Source organism: Suricata suricatta, chromosome 9, assembly GCF_006229205.1.
Source record: "Suricata suricatta isolate VVHF042 chromosome 9, meerkat_22Aug2017_6uvM2_HiC, whole genome shotgun sequence".
NCBI classification, from domain to species: Eukaryota; Metazoa; Chordata; class Mammalia; order Carnivora; family Herpestidae; genus Suricata; species Suricata suricatta.
In genome coordinates, this window is record NC_043708.1 from 75,373,035 (window position 1) to 75,389,020 (window position 15,986).

The 15,986-nt window shown below is 47.3% G+C and overlaps 1 protein-coding gene across 2 annotated transcripts in view; it reads right to left on the bottom strand.

Moving 5' to 3' along the window:
• Positions 1-408: 408 nt before the first annotated feature.
• The window catches only part of SCG5 (secretogranin V), a 67,582-nt gene continuing 52,004 nt past the window's right edge, over positions 409-15,986 (bottom strand). For both annotated transcript variants that reach the window (XM_029951605.1, XM_029951604.1), the window contains exons 5-6: positions 12,583-12,636; positions 409-982 (exon numbers count right to left, since the gene is read on the bottom strand). In XM_029951605.1, coding sequence (XP_029807465.1) covers positions 887-982; positions 12,583-12,636 — 150 coding nt within the window. In that variant the 3' untranslated portion in view covers positions 409-886. The remainder of the gene's footprint in view (positions 983-12,582; positions 12,637-15,986) is intronic.

Genomic DNA, 15,986 nt, shown 5'->3' on the forward strand with positions numbered 1-15,986 from the left:
CAGAGTGTCGCTGACCAACCTATTCTGTGCTCACAGAGAGATGCTTTGCCACCTGGCTTGTAGACTCTGCTGCCTGAGGAAATGGGTGAGGTCAGTCTGAACCCCCCATGCACCCACAGAGCCCAGCCCTGTGCCTGGCCTGTGTTAGAAACCAAAATATTTGCTGAATAAACACAGTAACTCAAAGTCAAAGACTTCAGTCACCATGTACTGCTTGCTCCACTTCTAGATTTTTGTGGAAGCCAGGAGTCTCAGTCCTACCATCTGTAAAATGGGGATAATAATACCAGTCCCCACTTATGTCACAGTATTAGTGTTAGGATCAAATAAGATCGTGTTGTGAGTTTGTTCTAGTAAGTAAATAAATTGTTTTTATAATGATCTAAATAAGAAGGCTTCACACACCAATGCTTGCTTACACATTTATTAAGCCAAGTGCAATGTGTCCGCTCCTCCTCCTGAATACAATCATCTTTATTGATATGTAACAATGCCCAAGGGCTGGGTGAACTACATAATCAAAATCAAATGCCAGCTCTTTACAGACTTGGTTAAAACAGTGCCGCCCAAAACACCATTTTAAACTGCAAGAAATCTGAGGACATTTCATTCATAGTCTTGCTTTTTTACTGTTGATGATATATACACCTTAATTTTAATGCCCGTTGCAGATCCACATCAAAAAGAAAAAAAGCTCTTATTCTAATTTAGTAGAAAGCTGAGCTATCAGTGTGCAGGACAATGCAATATCAAAACACAGCTGCTTTTCATCCATACTCGTCTAAATCAGAAACATGCTGCCATTCACGGCGGCTCTAATAACACGTGCACATACGCAGTAGTGAGCCTGCACGGGCGCGGTGGGTTCCTACCCCGCATCTTCACTTTACTCTGGGTCCTTATCCTCATCTGAAAAATGGGGGACCGACTTCTTTGCGACAACGTTGTCCAGTCTCTGTCCTTGGAGATATGGATTGACACTCTGGGGAAAAAAAAGGGTTTGGTATTATACCTGAGCATCAGATACAGACATCTCACAAAAGAAAAGTCATGCGTGAAAACTGTTTCTGGCCTATTGGATTAAAAACAAGGTAACAGCGCACCTACCAAATGATTACTCTAGAGCATCTTCAACACCTCAGTGGTCTGAGAAACACCGACTGACAGAGGTCTCTGATTGTCTTTCACACAACCAGAGTTCTTTGGCACAAAGCTTTGGAGTGAATCAGCTAACACGTTCTCCTACTAACTTAGATATCAAGCCCCATATGAAATAAAATTGTTATCCTGTGGCCTTAGTGAGAGAATGTGAAATGCATTAAATTATTTTATAAGAATGTTCTAAAGAAGGTGACCGATCAGGACCAAGTAGGAATAAGCATCTGTAGACAAGTCACAGGACATCCTGCTGCTGTGCTGATTCTTCCATGCCTGTATTCTACCTAAAGAGGATTCATCAGTGACCCTAGCAAGCATTTCTACTCTCCTTCAGTCAAGTTCAAAAGCTAAAGAAGAGGGGCGCCTGGGTGGCTCAGTCGGTTAAAACATCGGACTTCAGCTCAGATCATGATCGCACAGTCTATGGGTTCGAGCCCCGCAAAGGGCTCTGTGCTGACAGCTCAGAGCCTGGAGCCTGCTTCACGTTCTGTGTCTCCCCTGCTCTCTGCCCTTCCTCCGCTTGCTCTCTGGCTCTGTCTCTCAAAATAAAATAAAGACAAAAAAAAAGTTAATTTTTAAAAAAGCTAGAGAAGAAAAGAAGTAAGTGTATATAAGGTGCCTTTATTTTGGACTCAAGACTTTGAAATCTTTCATCTGTTGCTATTCTGAATGAGTCAAGGTTTTTCCATTCCTTCTCTAATACATATCCACTTTTTGAGGTTTGGATTTGGACTAGTAATTGGAAGCTTTACAACATAGTATTTAGCAAGCAGAAAAAATTTCAAAAGTTTTGGAAGACATTTGTTTATTGAAGTCACCTTCCAATAACTGAACAAAAATATAAGCAAGAAGCTGTAGCTACAAATAATCCTCCTCCCAAGTCCTCACGAATGAATGGAGGCAGTTCACAGGTGGGTCTCTCTCGACAATGGGACACTGTCTGCCTTGGCTCTTTTGAAAGGGTGAGCAGGTCATTCTCCGAAAGAGATTTTGTAAATGTCCTTCCGCATTCTGACAGCTAAATGCGTGAATCATGAAAGGCCCAAAGCATCCAGCAAAAATGCATTACAAACTGAGCATTACAAAGTGTGCAACGTCCTCCTATCTGAAAAGTGGCATGTCATGGAAACATACAGCTTTGCTGGGAAGGCATCTTTAAAATGTTTAAAATAACGAAAATACTTTCTATATCCGAGATTGTCAGCTAGAAAGGCCTGGCCTACTCCAGAGCGTCATGTTAAAATTTCCAGGTAAGTGATGCAAGTGTGCACTAAAAAAGTGTGCTCAATATCGTAAATACCTTTATCGTTTTGTAGGAACAATATTTACTCTGAAAAGTCTAGATATTAAAAAAGGATATGAGATTTTCATATTTATCAAATATGGGAATAAAAGATTGATAAGCTCTTTAAATAAGATAAATAGTAAAGCTCAGACATTAAAAAGATCCATCTTAACAGTTGTTTTGCAAAAGTGATCATTTGAAGGGGGACTGACTTTCTATTTATGAAGCAAGTAGAATTCAATTATTCTGAGCAGATACATAAAGTTACATGAAACCACCTGGAGGGCTGCTGTGACTCTGGGGAGAGCCCCTCTGGGTAAAGGGACTTCCACAGGAACAAGTCCTTTTCCTCAGACCCAGAGAACGACAAATATTGGGGTCGGGGGAGGGGAAGTAAATTAGTGAGGAAGCAAAAGGAGCAATCACGTGAACTTTTTTGATAGCTGTTCATTACTACTGAATCCTATACTTAAGAGGAAGAATGATAATGATACTTGATTTTAATTACCTCTGAAGAACTCAAGGCATCTATGTTTGTATCTTCTCTCCTACGTGAGAGAGACTGGCTAGGTTACAGAGAGAACATTTTTCTTTCCATTTCATAACTGGCAGAACCATTGAGAGCCTCTATAAGGCCACGGCAGAGACTGAGCTTTGCTGGAGAAAGCCTTGGTGCTGGTGCCCTTGAGGAGGTGACTGAAGTCTTCACTCAGTGGGAGCATCACCTGAGGCCTGATGGTGGGGGAGGCAAGTTCTGTTTCCCCGCTGAGTCCTGGGAGGGCTGGGATTTATGGCATGACCATGGGTTTTTGTAAACGTGTAAGAACAGGAAGAACTTGATACAACTGGGTCAAAATGACCCTTATTTTCATAAATTCTAGGCCTTTCCTATGTGGAGGAAGTTGAGGCCAAAGTACGATCCTTTACAACATGTGTCCTAGCCAGAATTCTGAGTTTTGGTAATCACTGGTCTCATGGAAAAATGACCTAAATCCTGATCCACAGTCATTAGCCAAATCAGGGCAGAAGGAATGGTGAGCCAGGAAGTAGAGACAATGAAAGCTTCATGCTAAGTTTTTCATTTTGGGTCAGTCATTGGTCTTATTTGGAAATGTTCTTGTTGTGCCATGGGGAGATACTCAAGCCATCTTACCAGTAAATTATCTGTAGTCTGAGATCCTGAAATAGAGTTTCCTGATGTTCTCTCAAGACCACATTACACCCATCAGACCCTTCCTGACACCATTTGCCATCGGAAACTGCAATCACCCAAGGAAAACCACTAATAACCCAGTTAACTCTCCCAAAGAAGATCTGTTTCCAGACAACTTTGCTTCTCAAATAGAAAACTGGCCACATGTCATCTGTATAGTGTCAGGCAGCACAGGGGCTTGGAACTTTCTGTTGTGTGCATTAATGGTGCCTCCAGAAGATCTACCCCTCCTCAAGCACTCTGACTCAATTTGGCAAAACCATGCAGAATGGCCACAACTACCACTGTCCAGATTCCCAAACTTTGCCAGGATCCAGGCACTTGCTGTTCTTAAGAAATAGTGCCCTTGGGTATGTGGTTTGGTTTGTATATTTAATTAATGTGGTTACTGTAAGAGTTACCTTGGGATGGCGACCGAGCGGCCATTTTGCTGTGGGTGGGAGGAGAACACTGTGCACCAACAACCCACCCCCCACCTGCAGACCTGGAATGTCCTGCGCCATTTGAAAACAGCCAATCACGAAGCTCCAGTTTTCCTCCACCCCAACGATGAAGGCAATCAATCTCATCCTGCTGAGACCCTAAAATGCCCTTACTTGGTAAACTGACCCCAAGACCAAACCCAGAACTCTTTCACTCATAAAATACCTCGCCCTTCCCAAACCAGACGCAACTTCCCTGACTCAACCCTTACTTGAGTCACGGAACCTCGCCGGGGGGCCGCAGACCCCAAATAAATGCTTTCTTGGCTCCATAACTTGGTCTCTCTCTTTCCCCTTGTCTCTGCCTCCATCTGTTAAATCTTACATCTGGTGCTGAAACCCAGGAGAGGAGATCTGAGTCCCCAGCTTTGTGTGGGGGGCCACTCCTCTCTTGAGCAGACTTTCTGTGGGCGTGTGTGTGTGATTGTCTCTGTAGCTCCACTGGACTAGATCCTACGGAGTTTGAGTGGGCCCAAACCTGCGGTTCTGTGGTAGCCTCATATGACTAAGGGCAGAATTGGGACTGAGTCCTGATCCATGTCGGGGGTTTATACCGGCCTGCCAATGCCAAGAGGTACCTAATTCTCCGTGAGGGGAGTGGCCAGGCGGGCGCAGCGAATGTCCTCCTAAGTTTACCACCATCTTGTCCTACTACTTGTTTTCTGTCTATACAAAATCCATAGCCGAAGGAGACAGCAGCTCGCCTCTAGCTGAGCTCTCTCCTCCCCGATTCAGGGATCTCACCTTGGTGCCGAAAACGGAAACTGCCCCTGCCAGGCTGGGTCCTCCTGTGGAGCTTCTGGTCCAGGACCAAACTCTACTTCACCAGCTAATTGGGTAAGTTCCCCAAATATCCGAGCCTCCCCAGGGATGCTGTTCATAATCGCACGTGCATCAGGACTCCCCTCCAGTTCTCCGGCTTCTTGGTCATGGGGGACACCCCACAACCCAGACACCTCCCTTCCGTCCAGGACGTCTCTGATCATCCCTGATCACATTCCAAAACTTTTCCGGATCAAAGGAATAACCTAGGGGACGCCCTTCTTTTTCCTGCGATTCTCAGAGGCCTTTAAATGGGGAACAACAAATCTAAAACAGAAGGTATGCTTACTCCCTTACAGTGCCTCCTGAAAAACTTCCCACTCCTTGGTTATACTAATGACCTCTGCTGTAACAGCCTAGTCCGCTTCTGCAACACTGTGTGGCCCCTTTATAACCAATCTCAGTGGCCTCCAGAAGGGTCCCTTGATTTCCAAATTCTTATGGATTTAGATAATTTCTGTTGGAGGCAGGGAAAATGGAACGAGGTGCCATATGTTATGGCTTTTTGGGATCTGTGCTCACGACCTGACCTTGGTTCTTCCTGTCCAACTGCCCACATACTCTTAGCTCATGATCCGAACCCCGCCCCCAGAGCCCCTCCCATCCCCTTCTCCGGTTTCCAATCCCCTAAATGACCTTGCTGCCCCTCCTCCCTATAACCCCGCCCTTCCCCCAACCTCCACCCCTCCTGTGGCATCCACTCCTCCCACACCTCCTATGCCTCTTGTACCCGTGCTGACCAACAACCGAGAAATGCCCCTGCAGCGGCCATCTTACCCCTTAGGGAAGTGGCGGGCATGGAGGGGGTTGTTAGAGTTAACGTACCTTTTTCTTTACCAGACCTGTTGGCCATAGAAAAGCACTTAGGGTCATTTTCCTCAGACCCCTCACAATATATTAAGGAATTCCAATATTTGGCCCAAGCGTATGACCTCACCTGGCATGATATCCATGTAATTCTAATCTCTACTCTAACCTCAGAGGATAGGGAACGAATGCAGGCAGCTGCTTGAGAACATGCAGACCAAGTCCATATCACCCATCCCACAATGCCTGTTGGGGTGGAGGCCGTACAGCCAGCTGACCCTAACTGGAATTACCAGCAACAGGGAACTGGCTGTAGGTGAAGGGATCAGATGATCCAATGCTTGCTGGCAGGCATGCGAGCAGCCTCAAATAAGTCCATTAATTTTAATAAACTCCAGGAAGTCATTCAGGAGCCCAATGAGAACCCGGCCACCTTTTTAAATCGATTGACTCACCCTCACCCAATATACCAGACTTGACCCTACCTCTCCAGCTGGGGCCACCGTCCTCGCCACTTACTTTATTTACCAATCAGTGCCAGATATCCGCAAAAAGCTAAGAAGGGCTGAGGACGGACCCCAGATGCCCATTTCGGATCTGGTAAGAATAGCCTTTAAGGTTTTTAATGGTAGGGAAAAGGCCCTAGAGCAGAGGAGGCAAGCCCACCCGCAGCAAAAAGTTCAATTACAGACCCAAGCCCTGGTGGCAGCCCTGAGGCCAGCTGATAAACCTCATAAGAGTGGGGGACTGTGCCCCCCTCCGGAGCCATGTTTCAAATGTGGCCTGGAAGGCCACTGGTCTCATCAGTGTCCAAACCCCAGGGAGCCCAGCAAACCCTGTCCCCTGTGTCATAAAAAGGGACATTGGAAGTCTGAGTGTCCTACCACAGGAAACGGCAGGCTCGCGACACCTCCACATGGCAAGACTCCCTCCAGACTGGACACCGCATTCCAGCTCCTGGGGCTAGAGGATGATTGACGAGGCCCGAACTCAGTCACCCCAATCACCCAGGCTGAGCCCAGGGTTAAAACTCCAGGTAGCGGGTAAGTCTATCTCCTTTTTGCTGGACACGGGGGCTACCTATTCTGTTCTATCTACCTATGCAGGGCCAACCAGATGGTCCACCATCAAAGTCATGGGCATTGACGGTTCCCCCTCTACTCCACTGTGCATGACACCACTCACTTGCTACCTGGATACTTTCCATTTCTCTCATTCCTTTTTTAGTTGTACCTTCCTGTCCAGTCCCCCTCCTAGGCAGGGATATTCTCCATAAACTAGGGGCTTCTATCCACCTACTTATCCCTTCTACCTCCTCAACTCACTTTCTCCTAGCTGTCTGCCCCGATCCCCACTCTCCCTCACCAGTACCAGACCTCCCAGTCAACCCTGAGGTTTGGGACACATCTACACCTCTGATAGCCGCCCATCACACACCGGTACTCATTAAGCTCAAGAATCCCTCTTCCATACCCTCGTGACCCCAATACTCCGTCTCACATACTCATCGCATGGGTCTCAAACCTGTAATTGACCGCCTCCTCGCGAGAGGCTTCCTTATCCCATGCAATTCGCCCTGTAACACCCCTATCTTACCTGTCCACAAATCTTCTGGTGCAAGATCTCCGAATAATCAATAATGCTGTGATCCCAATCCACCCTGTGGTCCCCAACCCATATCCCCTACTTTCCCGAATTCCTTCAACCACTACCTGTTTCACAGTATTAGACTTGAAGGATGCCTTTTTTACTATCCCCTTGCACCCTGATTCTTATTTTCTTTTTGCCTTTACTTGGGAGGATCCTGCTACCTCCCATACCCAACAACTTACTGGACAGTTCTCCCCCAAGATCTCCATGAATGCTATCTTCCAGGCCAAAACACCCTCCTTCAGTATGTAGATGACCTCCTTAGAAACTACCCAAACTGACACTACCTCTTAAATCACCTGTCACGCCTAGGATACTGGGTATCACCCACTAAGGCTCAAATTTGCCAAACTACAGTCATCTTCTTGGGGATCTCCCTTACTCCTACCTGTAAAACCCTCACACCAGATAGGATCCAAGCCTTCCAAGGCCTTACACCCACATCAGCTGATGAAATTCTTTCCTTTCTGGGACTGGTGGGCTTTTCCAGCACTGGATTCCTAATTTCGCCATCATGGCATCTCCCCTGTACAAAGCAGCCAAAGAAACCCCCCAAGGCCCTCCCTCGGAACCCAGCCTGGTTACGCACTCTTTTTACCAACTTGTTAAAGCTCTCACTGCCCGCCCTGTTCTTACACTTCCCGATGTTACCAAACCTTTCTTCCTATATACCGATGAACAACAAGGCATTGCAACTGGCCTCCTGGCACAGGCCCACGGGCCTAAACTTCAAGCAGTGGCCTCCCTCTCTAAACAGCTAGACCCCACTATCCGGGGATGGCAACCCTGCCTTCAAGCTCTGGCTGCAGCAGCCATTCTGACAAAGGAGGCTCTTAAGCTGACCCTCCATCATCCCCTAACTGGATACTCCCCACACCGACTCTCAGATCTCCTGACACACAAATCTCTGGCCAATCTCACCCCCTCTCCTGTACAGCTCTTTCACCTCCTTTTTGTTGAAAACCCTCAGGTTTCTCTCCAACTATCTCCCCAACTCAATCCAGCTTCCCTTTTTCCCTTAACTTTCCCTCATCCACCCTCTCCCCCAACCCACTCCTGCTTGGAACTTGCCGATTTTCTCTCTCAGGCTCCCTTCAATCTGAAAGGTCAGCCCCTATCCGACCCTGATCTTGGCAGCTCCCTTTTGGACAAACAGGGACATCGAAGGGCAGCCTATGCTGTAGTTACCATCGATGCAGTCCTTGAGATAGCTTCACTCCCGCTCGGTACCTCTTCTCAGAAGGCAGAATTTATTGCACTTACAAAGGCCCTCCACCTCTCAAAAAACAAGCGGGCTAATATATATACTGATTCCAAATATGCCTTTTTAATTGTTCACACTCATTCCACCCTATAGAATGAGACTTTCTCACCACCAGGGGAACCCCAATCATTAATGGGCCCCATATAGCAACCCTCCTAGAGGCTCTAAAGCTCCCTCAGGAGGTGGCCATTGTCCACTGTAAAGGACACCAGCCACTAACTACAGAGGTGGCCTGTGGCAATAATAAGGCAGACTGTACCGCCCGGCTCACGGCGCTAGGAGCTGAACCCGCCCCCATCTTATTCCTCTCCAAGGACTATTCCCCAAGTTATACCCAGGCTGAAAGGGACCACTACCGTTCCCTACAAGGGGCTGTAACTACCTCCAAATGGATCTATGTAGACAACCGCATAGCCCTACCAGACAAAATAGCTCCCCAACTTCTGTCAGACATTCATAGAACCTTACATATAGGCCCTCAGGCCACATTTCAGTTCCTCAACCCCCTCTTTCATCACCCAAAACTACGCCAAATAATAGCTCAGACCTACCAACAGTGTTCTGTCTGCTCCTCAATGAGTCCCCAAGGTGGACTCTGACACCCAGGCCCTACTCACCAACTCCGGGGTCACCAACGAGGAGAAGATTGGCAGATAGACTGTACCCATATGCCCCGACATAAGAAACTCTGCTTCGTCTTCACCATGGTTGATCCCTTTTCAGGTTGGACAGAGGCTTTTCCCACCTCAGGCGAGGATTCTTCAACCGTGACTGATGTCCTGATCAGGGAGATCATCCCCCAATTTGGCCTACCGCGCTCCATACAGTCAGATAACGGACTGGATTTCATCTCCTCGGTCACCCAACAGGTCTCTAAGGCCCTTGGGGTAACCTGGAAACTTCACATCCCGTATCACCCCAATCCTCAGATCTCTGCAGTCTGGCCGGCGACCAGTGGAATACTGATCCCTCAGCCTCTAAGGGTAAATGTATAGACTGCAACACCTTCGGGTGTAGAGACGGTGCTGATTGTCAGCATCAAAATCTCAGGCGGCAAGACTTTTATGTGTGCCCCGGGACTGGTAACTCTGAAACCTGTGGGGGCATGGGAGAGTACTTCTGCGCTGCTTGGGGTTGTGAAACTATCACCCCATGGGTCACGCAACAAGATGGGGACTTAGTCACCCTTGTTCGAACCAATAACCAAACTAGCCCAACCAAAAGAAATCCAGTCTCTATCCAACTCACCACCAAGGGTAAAACAGAAAACTGGATGGTGGGAAAGGTATGGGGCATCCGTCTCCAGCTCCCTGGTCATGACATAGGCTCTCTATTCTCCATCCAGAAACTAGCACTCCCTTCCCCAGCAGCAGGTGGACCTGCAGCTCCACTGGCTACAACTCGTAAACCTAAATCCACTCCAAAGTTTCTTGCCCCTACTCGAGCCCCTTCAAACCTTAATGTTACTAAAATTCCCCCAAATATCCCACTGATCAAGCCGCCAAACCCAGTAGTTTACACTATCTTAAACCTTACTTATGGCCTCTTAAACTCTACAAATCTCACTGAAAAAGATTGCTGGCTCTGCCTAGACCCCTGGCCCCCTTTCTATGCCAGGTGGGCAATACCAGGACAGGCATCCAAAGGCATAGGGGCCAACTGCACATGGGGACAAACTCCTGCTCTGACGATACAGGAAATAACTGGTTCAGGCCTCTGTGTCTTGGGAAACAAGGGAACTCTGGCCACCTTCCCCCACCTTAGTCACCTGTGTAATCAGACTATAACCGTTACAGGCCCCTCCTACCTCACACCCCCAAAAAAGGCATGGTTCACATGTACTTCAGGGCTCACTCCCTGCATACACTCCCAAGTATTAACACCACTTCATGCATTACTCTCTTTCCACAGGTGTGTTACCTTCCTGCATCTACATCCTCACTCTTTGAAGTCAATCAGAACAGATGCATCTCAGAGCCAAGCGCGACTTTGGAGTATCAGCCGCCCTCTTGACCCTTCTAATCAGGACCGGAGTGGCAGCAGGGATAGGGACCAGAACAGCTGCTCTAGTACAGAACAATCAGAGATTTAATGCATTAACTGAGGCCATCGATGATGATCTAGCCGAATTAGAAAGTCTATTCTTAGACTCCCTAGCTGAAATGGTGCTACAAAACAGGTGAGGGTTAGACTTATTACTGTTACACCAAGGAGGGCTATACCAGGAGTTAGGGGAACAATGCTGCTTCTATGTCAACACCTCAGGAATTGTACAAGATGGCTTAGCCGTGGTTCATGGCCACCTAAAAGAGAGGGAAAAGGCAAGAAGCAAACACCAAAATTGGTATGAAGGCCTCTCCAATTGGTCTCCATGGTTAACCACCCTCTTGTCTGCCTTGGCTGGACCCATAATCATATTATTCCTCGTAGCCCTACTGGGGCCATGCCTGTTCTGTTGCTTTTCCAGTGTTTTACAGGAGCAAGTGACAAGACTCACCAACCGGGCCGCTACCCAACTGCTGCTGGTTCATCAATACTCTCCCATTCCGACCACAGACCCTGATCATCACACCACCCCAATCTCAGCAGGAAGTAACCAGAGACCTGACGCTGCCCCATAACACCAAAAAGGTCAGAATGTAAGAGTTACCTTGGGATGGCGACCGAGCGGCCATTTTGCTGTGGGTCAGAGGAGAACACTGTGCACCAACAACTCCCACCCCCCACCTGCAGACCTGGAATGTCTTGCGCCATTTGAAAACAGCCAATCACAAAGCTCCAGTTTTCCCCCACCCTGACGATGGAGGCAATCAATCTCATCCCGCCGAGACCCTAAAATGCCCTTACTTGGTAATCTGCCCCCCAAGACCAAACCCAGAACTCTTTCACCCATAAAATACTTTGCCCTTCCCAAACCAGACGCGACTTCCCTGACTCAACCCCTACTCGAGTCACGGAACCTCGCCTGGGGCCACAGACCCCAAATAAAGGCTTTCTTGGCTCCATAACTTGGTCTCTCTCTTTCCTCTCGTCTCTGCCTCCATCTATTAAATCTTACAATTACTACATGGCACTTTGTTATGTAATCACAGGACTTTAACTTTTTCCTCCACCTGATCAGAGGAGGAAAGGTGGAGGTGGCCACGCACTTCTGTCCACTAGGGCACCGATGGGTTGTCAGAATAGTCACTGATCACGTATTCAGTCTCTGTGCCATTAAATGCATTGGAGACCCAAAGCAGACTTGACATGTAACTTTACAAGAGGCAAAACCACAGCAGCTCAATGCACAACACCCAGACCAACGTCCCACCATGGGCAGCCCTGAGATGGTGAATAACGAAGCGGTAGCAAATACACCAGTCAGCTAACAAATGTAACACAGATGGAGAGGGTTTCACATCAGGTTGTGCCAAGGCCGGGGAAGGGGGCTGGGCTAGGTGAAGAAAAAGTTTTGTAGGAGGAACGAGCATTGTTCATCTCATCCTTTGCTCCTACATTCCTTCAAAATCATTGCCTGGAACTTGTAGTTCAGCAAGCACTTCCTTGTTCCTGTCTTTCGTTTTTATAGAATCAGTGCAGATGTGTGCACAGCTGCCCCCGGCGCCCCAGAGCCCCTCACGTGCTCCCTGAATTCCCACACCCATGGGAACATGCCACACACATTTCACGAATGCAGTGGAGGTGGTGGGATCACCACACAACAGCACTCCACTCCACATATGCCAAGTCGTGAGGAAGCCATCCTGGAAGCCAAGGGTGTGGCCTTCGTTCCGCGGGACCGCAGTTCCCACCCTCCCAGGATGGCTCGTGAAAGCCTTCTGCTACTTTCGGACAACTGAGGGGTCACACTCCGAAAGCCCCAGGCATCCCACCGACAGCTCAGCCAGCCACACATTACCCTCCGCTTTCGTGTCTGTCCTGCCTTCATCTTCTCATAAAGGAGTTTCTTGTTCTAGAATGAGGAGAAAAGAAAAACACGAATGCAGAAGTTATGGATCAAATTTGGTGAATGTCTATTTTAGAAGCAATACTTGGTGAGTCCCCCTGGATATCTGCACACACATATTTTGGAAACAAAGTGAGATGAAAGGAATGTCGTGTCAGAAAGATAGACCACAAGGGAAAAACTGGTGGTTGTGTAGCTTTTAATAAAGTTCTCTGCAGTGCCCTCAGGCACAGCAGTGTCACCAATAATCACATAAACAGGAAAATACGACATTCTAAAACACAAGAGGCACTGGAAACTCAGCTCTCCACTTTGAACAGCCTTTGTTTAAAACAAACAGTTTTATCTCATTTTACTTTTGTATCCAACTCCCTTTTTATGAGCTGTACACATAAACTGTTCTCTAGAGGAGTGTCTGACTATTAATAACAATCCTCTATGTAAATAAATGAGACATCCTGACTTCTGCAACCTTTCCTCCTGTGGCTTAAGTCTGTGCCCCCAGTCAAGACAATCGGAAAACCATTTGGTCTATAACATTTTTAATAGAGTGAACCTTTTAAAAACTGCCAAAAAACTTCTTGGCAGAAGGAAAGCTACATTGGGGGAAGAAAAAAACGGGCTCTGTTACCACAGTTTGTATAAGTGTTTCCACATATTGCTGTATTTCAAACACACAGTGGATTTAAATGAGCTCTAGAATATCAGACCCAAGTTCCACAGGCTTCCCTACTGAGATTATAAACACTTAATCCGAACACTTAATCTGATGGGAGAAGGGGCGTTAGGAGGACGTATTTGTGTTGTCATTGTTGTTTTTCTTTGATACTTTTCATCCAAAGGAAAATGATGTATAAAAGAAATGATTTCATTTCATCATCACTCTAAATAAAATATACTGCCATTGTTTGTTTGTTTGTTTGAAGAGACGACAGAGTTCTGTTAAGGAACAAGTTTATACAACAGTTGTAGCCTCCTGAACTGTTTGGATATAGAGATTTTTTTTTTTAATGGTAGATTTGGAAATGCAAAGGACAAATGCCAAGAATGAGCTTCATCATTTTCATGTTCATTAAAATCTACCCCACCCACAATTTACAATGTGGATCTCTTGCCCAACCTCAACTATGCAGGAGGCCGCGCCAGGGAGTGAAGGATCTAGAGTACCCAATGGGCCGGTACTGGCCACAGCCTCGGTCTTCTGCTCACTCGGGGAACTGGGCAATCTAATATTAGAAGGGAAAAAAGGCAGATGGGCAGATCATGGCCTCAAAGAATGAGCACATCGCCGTGAGGCTCCTTCTGGTCCTCCAGAGTTGCATTTCTGTGGATGTTAACAACTCCTGTTGCACAGAGAACATCTGGGAGTTTGTGCCAAGGCTGGGGAAGGGGCTTGGGGGATGGGGCACCAGGACAGAGGCCCTTCGTGTGCACTGTGAGGTTGAGCTGCCTGTTTGGGCAGGAGTGCACGGGGCATGAGGCGGGGGCAGCCAGTCAGCGTGGACGGCAGACATCTACAATGCCACCCGCAGGGTCAAGGCAGCACGTATTCAGTTCATCTCCTCCAGAAGGTTGTGGGGCAAATTATACCAATAAGAGCCTTCGTTGAAAAAGAAATGCAGGGGCGCCTGGGTGGCTCAGTCAGTTAAGCATCGGACTTCGGCTCAGGCCATGATCTCACGGTTCGTGGGTTCGAGCCCTGCATCAGGCTCTGTGCTGACAGCTAGCTCAGCCTCTGGAGCCTGCTTCAGATTCTGTGTCTCCCTCTCTCTCTGACTCTCCCCTGCTCATGCTGTCTCTGTCTCTGTCTCTCTCTCTCTCAAATAAATAAAAACAGTAAAAAAAAAAAATGCTAAAGGTCTAGTAAGTTTTCCTCTCAGAGACAGTCCCTGGGGTTCCCTAAGAGCCAGGGTTAGGATTAGCTGGATGGTATTTTCCCATTCCGGCATGAAAGCGGCTGGGGCCTTCCCGACTAGCCCTGCTATTACCACCTGGAAGTGAAGGCAAGGGCTGGCAGGTGCAGTGTGAGTGTGGGGAAAAGAGGTACACGAAAAGAGTGAGAAGGAAAGAGCCCCTCTCCAGATACCCACTCCTTGTAGACGGGGTAGGGATGGGGGAGCGGGAAGCCTGTTTTCCATGTGAGTAGCAGGTTTGAGTTCACAAAAAGGGCTTTCCATTGTGCCATCAAGATTTTGGACAACTGCCCAGATCTTGGTTTCAAATTCCATTCCTAAATGGAACCAGGGAAAACTTCTCGGAGGATGTCTGAGTCCAGGGCTAGGGCAGGGGAAGTTTAAGGATCAATGAAGTTGCAACATCCAGTTGTGCCATAAAGTAAGAACGTGCTCAAGAAGTGATGAGACATGTCACAGGGAAGGAGAAGCCAACCTGGAGATGCCCGCTGGCTACACCTAGGACAGCGCGAACACCAAAATAAATAACAGGAATCCATAAGCCCATAATGATAGTAAATACACAGAGTTTTAAATAGATAAATGAATAGAAGGGGATACTGTTGCTTAGAAATAAAGTGCCAACCAGTAAGTATATGCAGAATGAGTAAGAGCTTAAAAATCACCATTTTACAAGGACCATGATTAAAACAGATTCTGGTGAGTATCACTGATGAAGACTAAAACTGTTGGCTGAAAGTTTAATGGGGACGGAATATTTATACAGTTGCAAAGTACCTCCACACAGATTATTAATGCCAAATGGGAAAAAAACCAGTAATTTTACACTTGAGAAACCCAGCAGGCATCACTTAGAACAAGTCACCACCAGTTCAGGGATGGGGTGGCATCAGGTGCCTCCTGATGTGAGACAGTAAGGGGAACATATCAGAAAGGCAGAATTCAAGCCTAATCACACAGAAACATGAGACAAACCCAAAGTGAAGAGCATTCGACTCTTCAGCTGTGTTGAGATCCTGTAACACAAAGCAAGACAGAGAAAGTCTTTGCTTCTCATTTCTCTCACGGTGCTGGCTCTGGCCATGATCAGCAGGTTCTATCGAAGAAAGAGACCCTAATCACCCTGGCAGGGGCTGAAAAAAAGATAAGAAAAGCCCTTGGAAGGGAGAATCATTTGCTTTTCGAGAAAACTTTTTCCTGAATAGCAGTAGGCATTTACTGTATGAGGGAGGGGGTGACTGGCACCCACAGTATCCAGCCTTTGGATGTAGCCACTGCACACTGGGGCCACACAGGCCGTCCGAGAGACAGCCGGTCCCCAATGGGATGCGATGGGACCGCGGTACAGGACACATGATGAGCCATGAGCCATGAAAAGATAAGAAATCTACCAGTTTTTAAAGAACTCCTGGAGTCAGAAGATCTAGTTCAAATCCTAGCTCT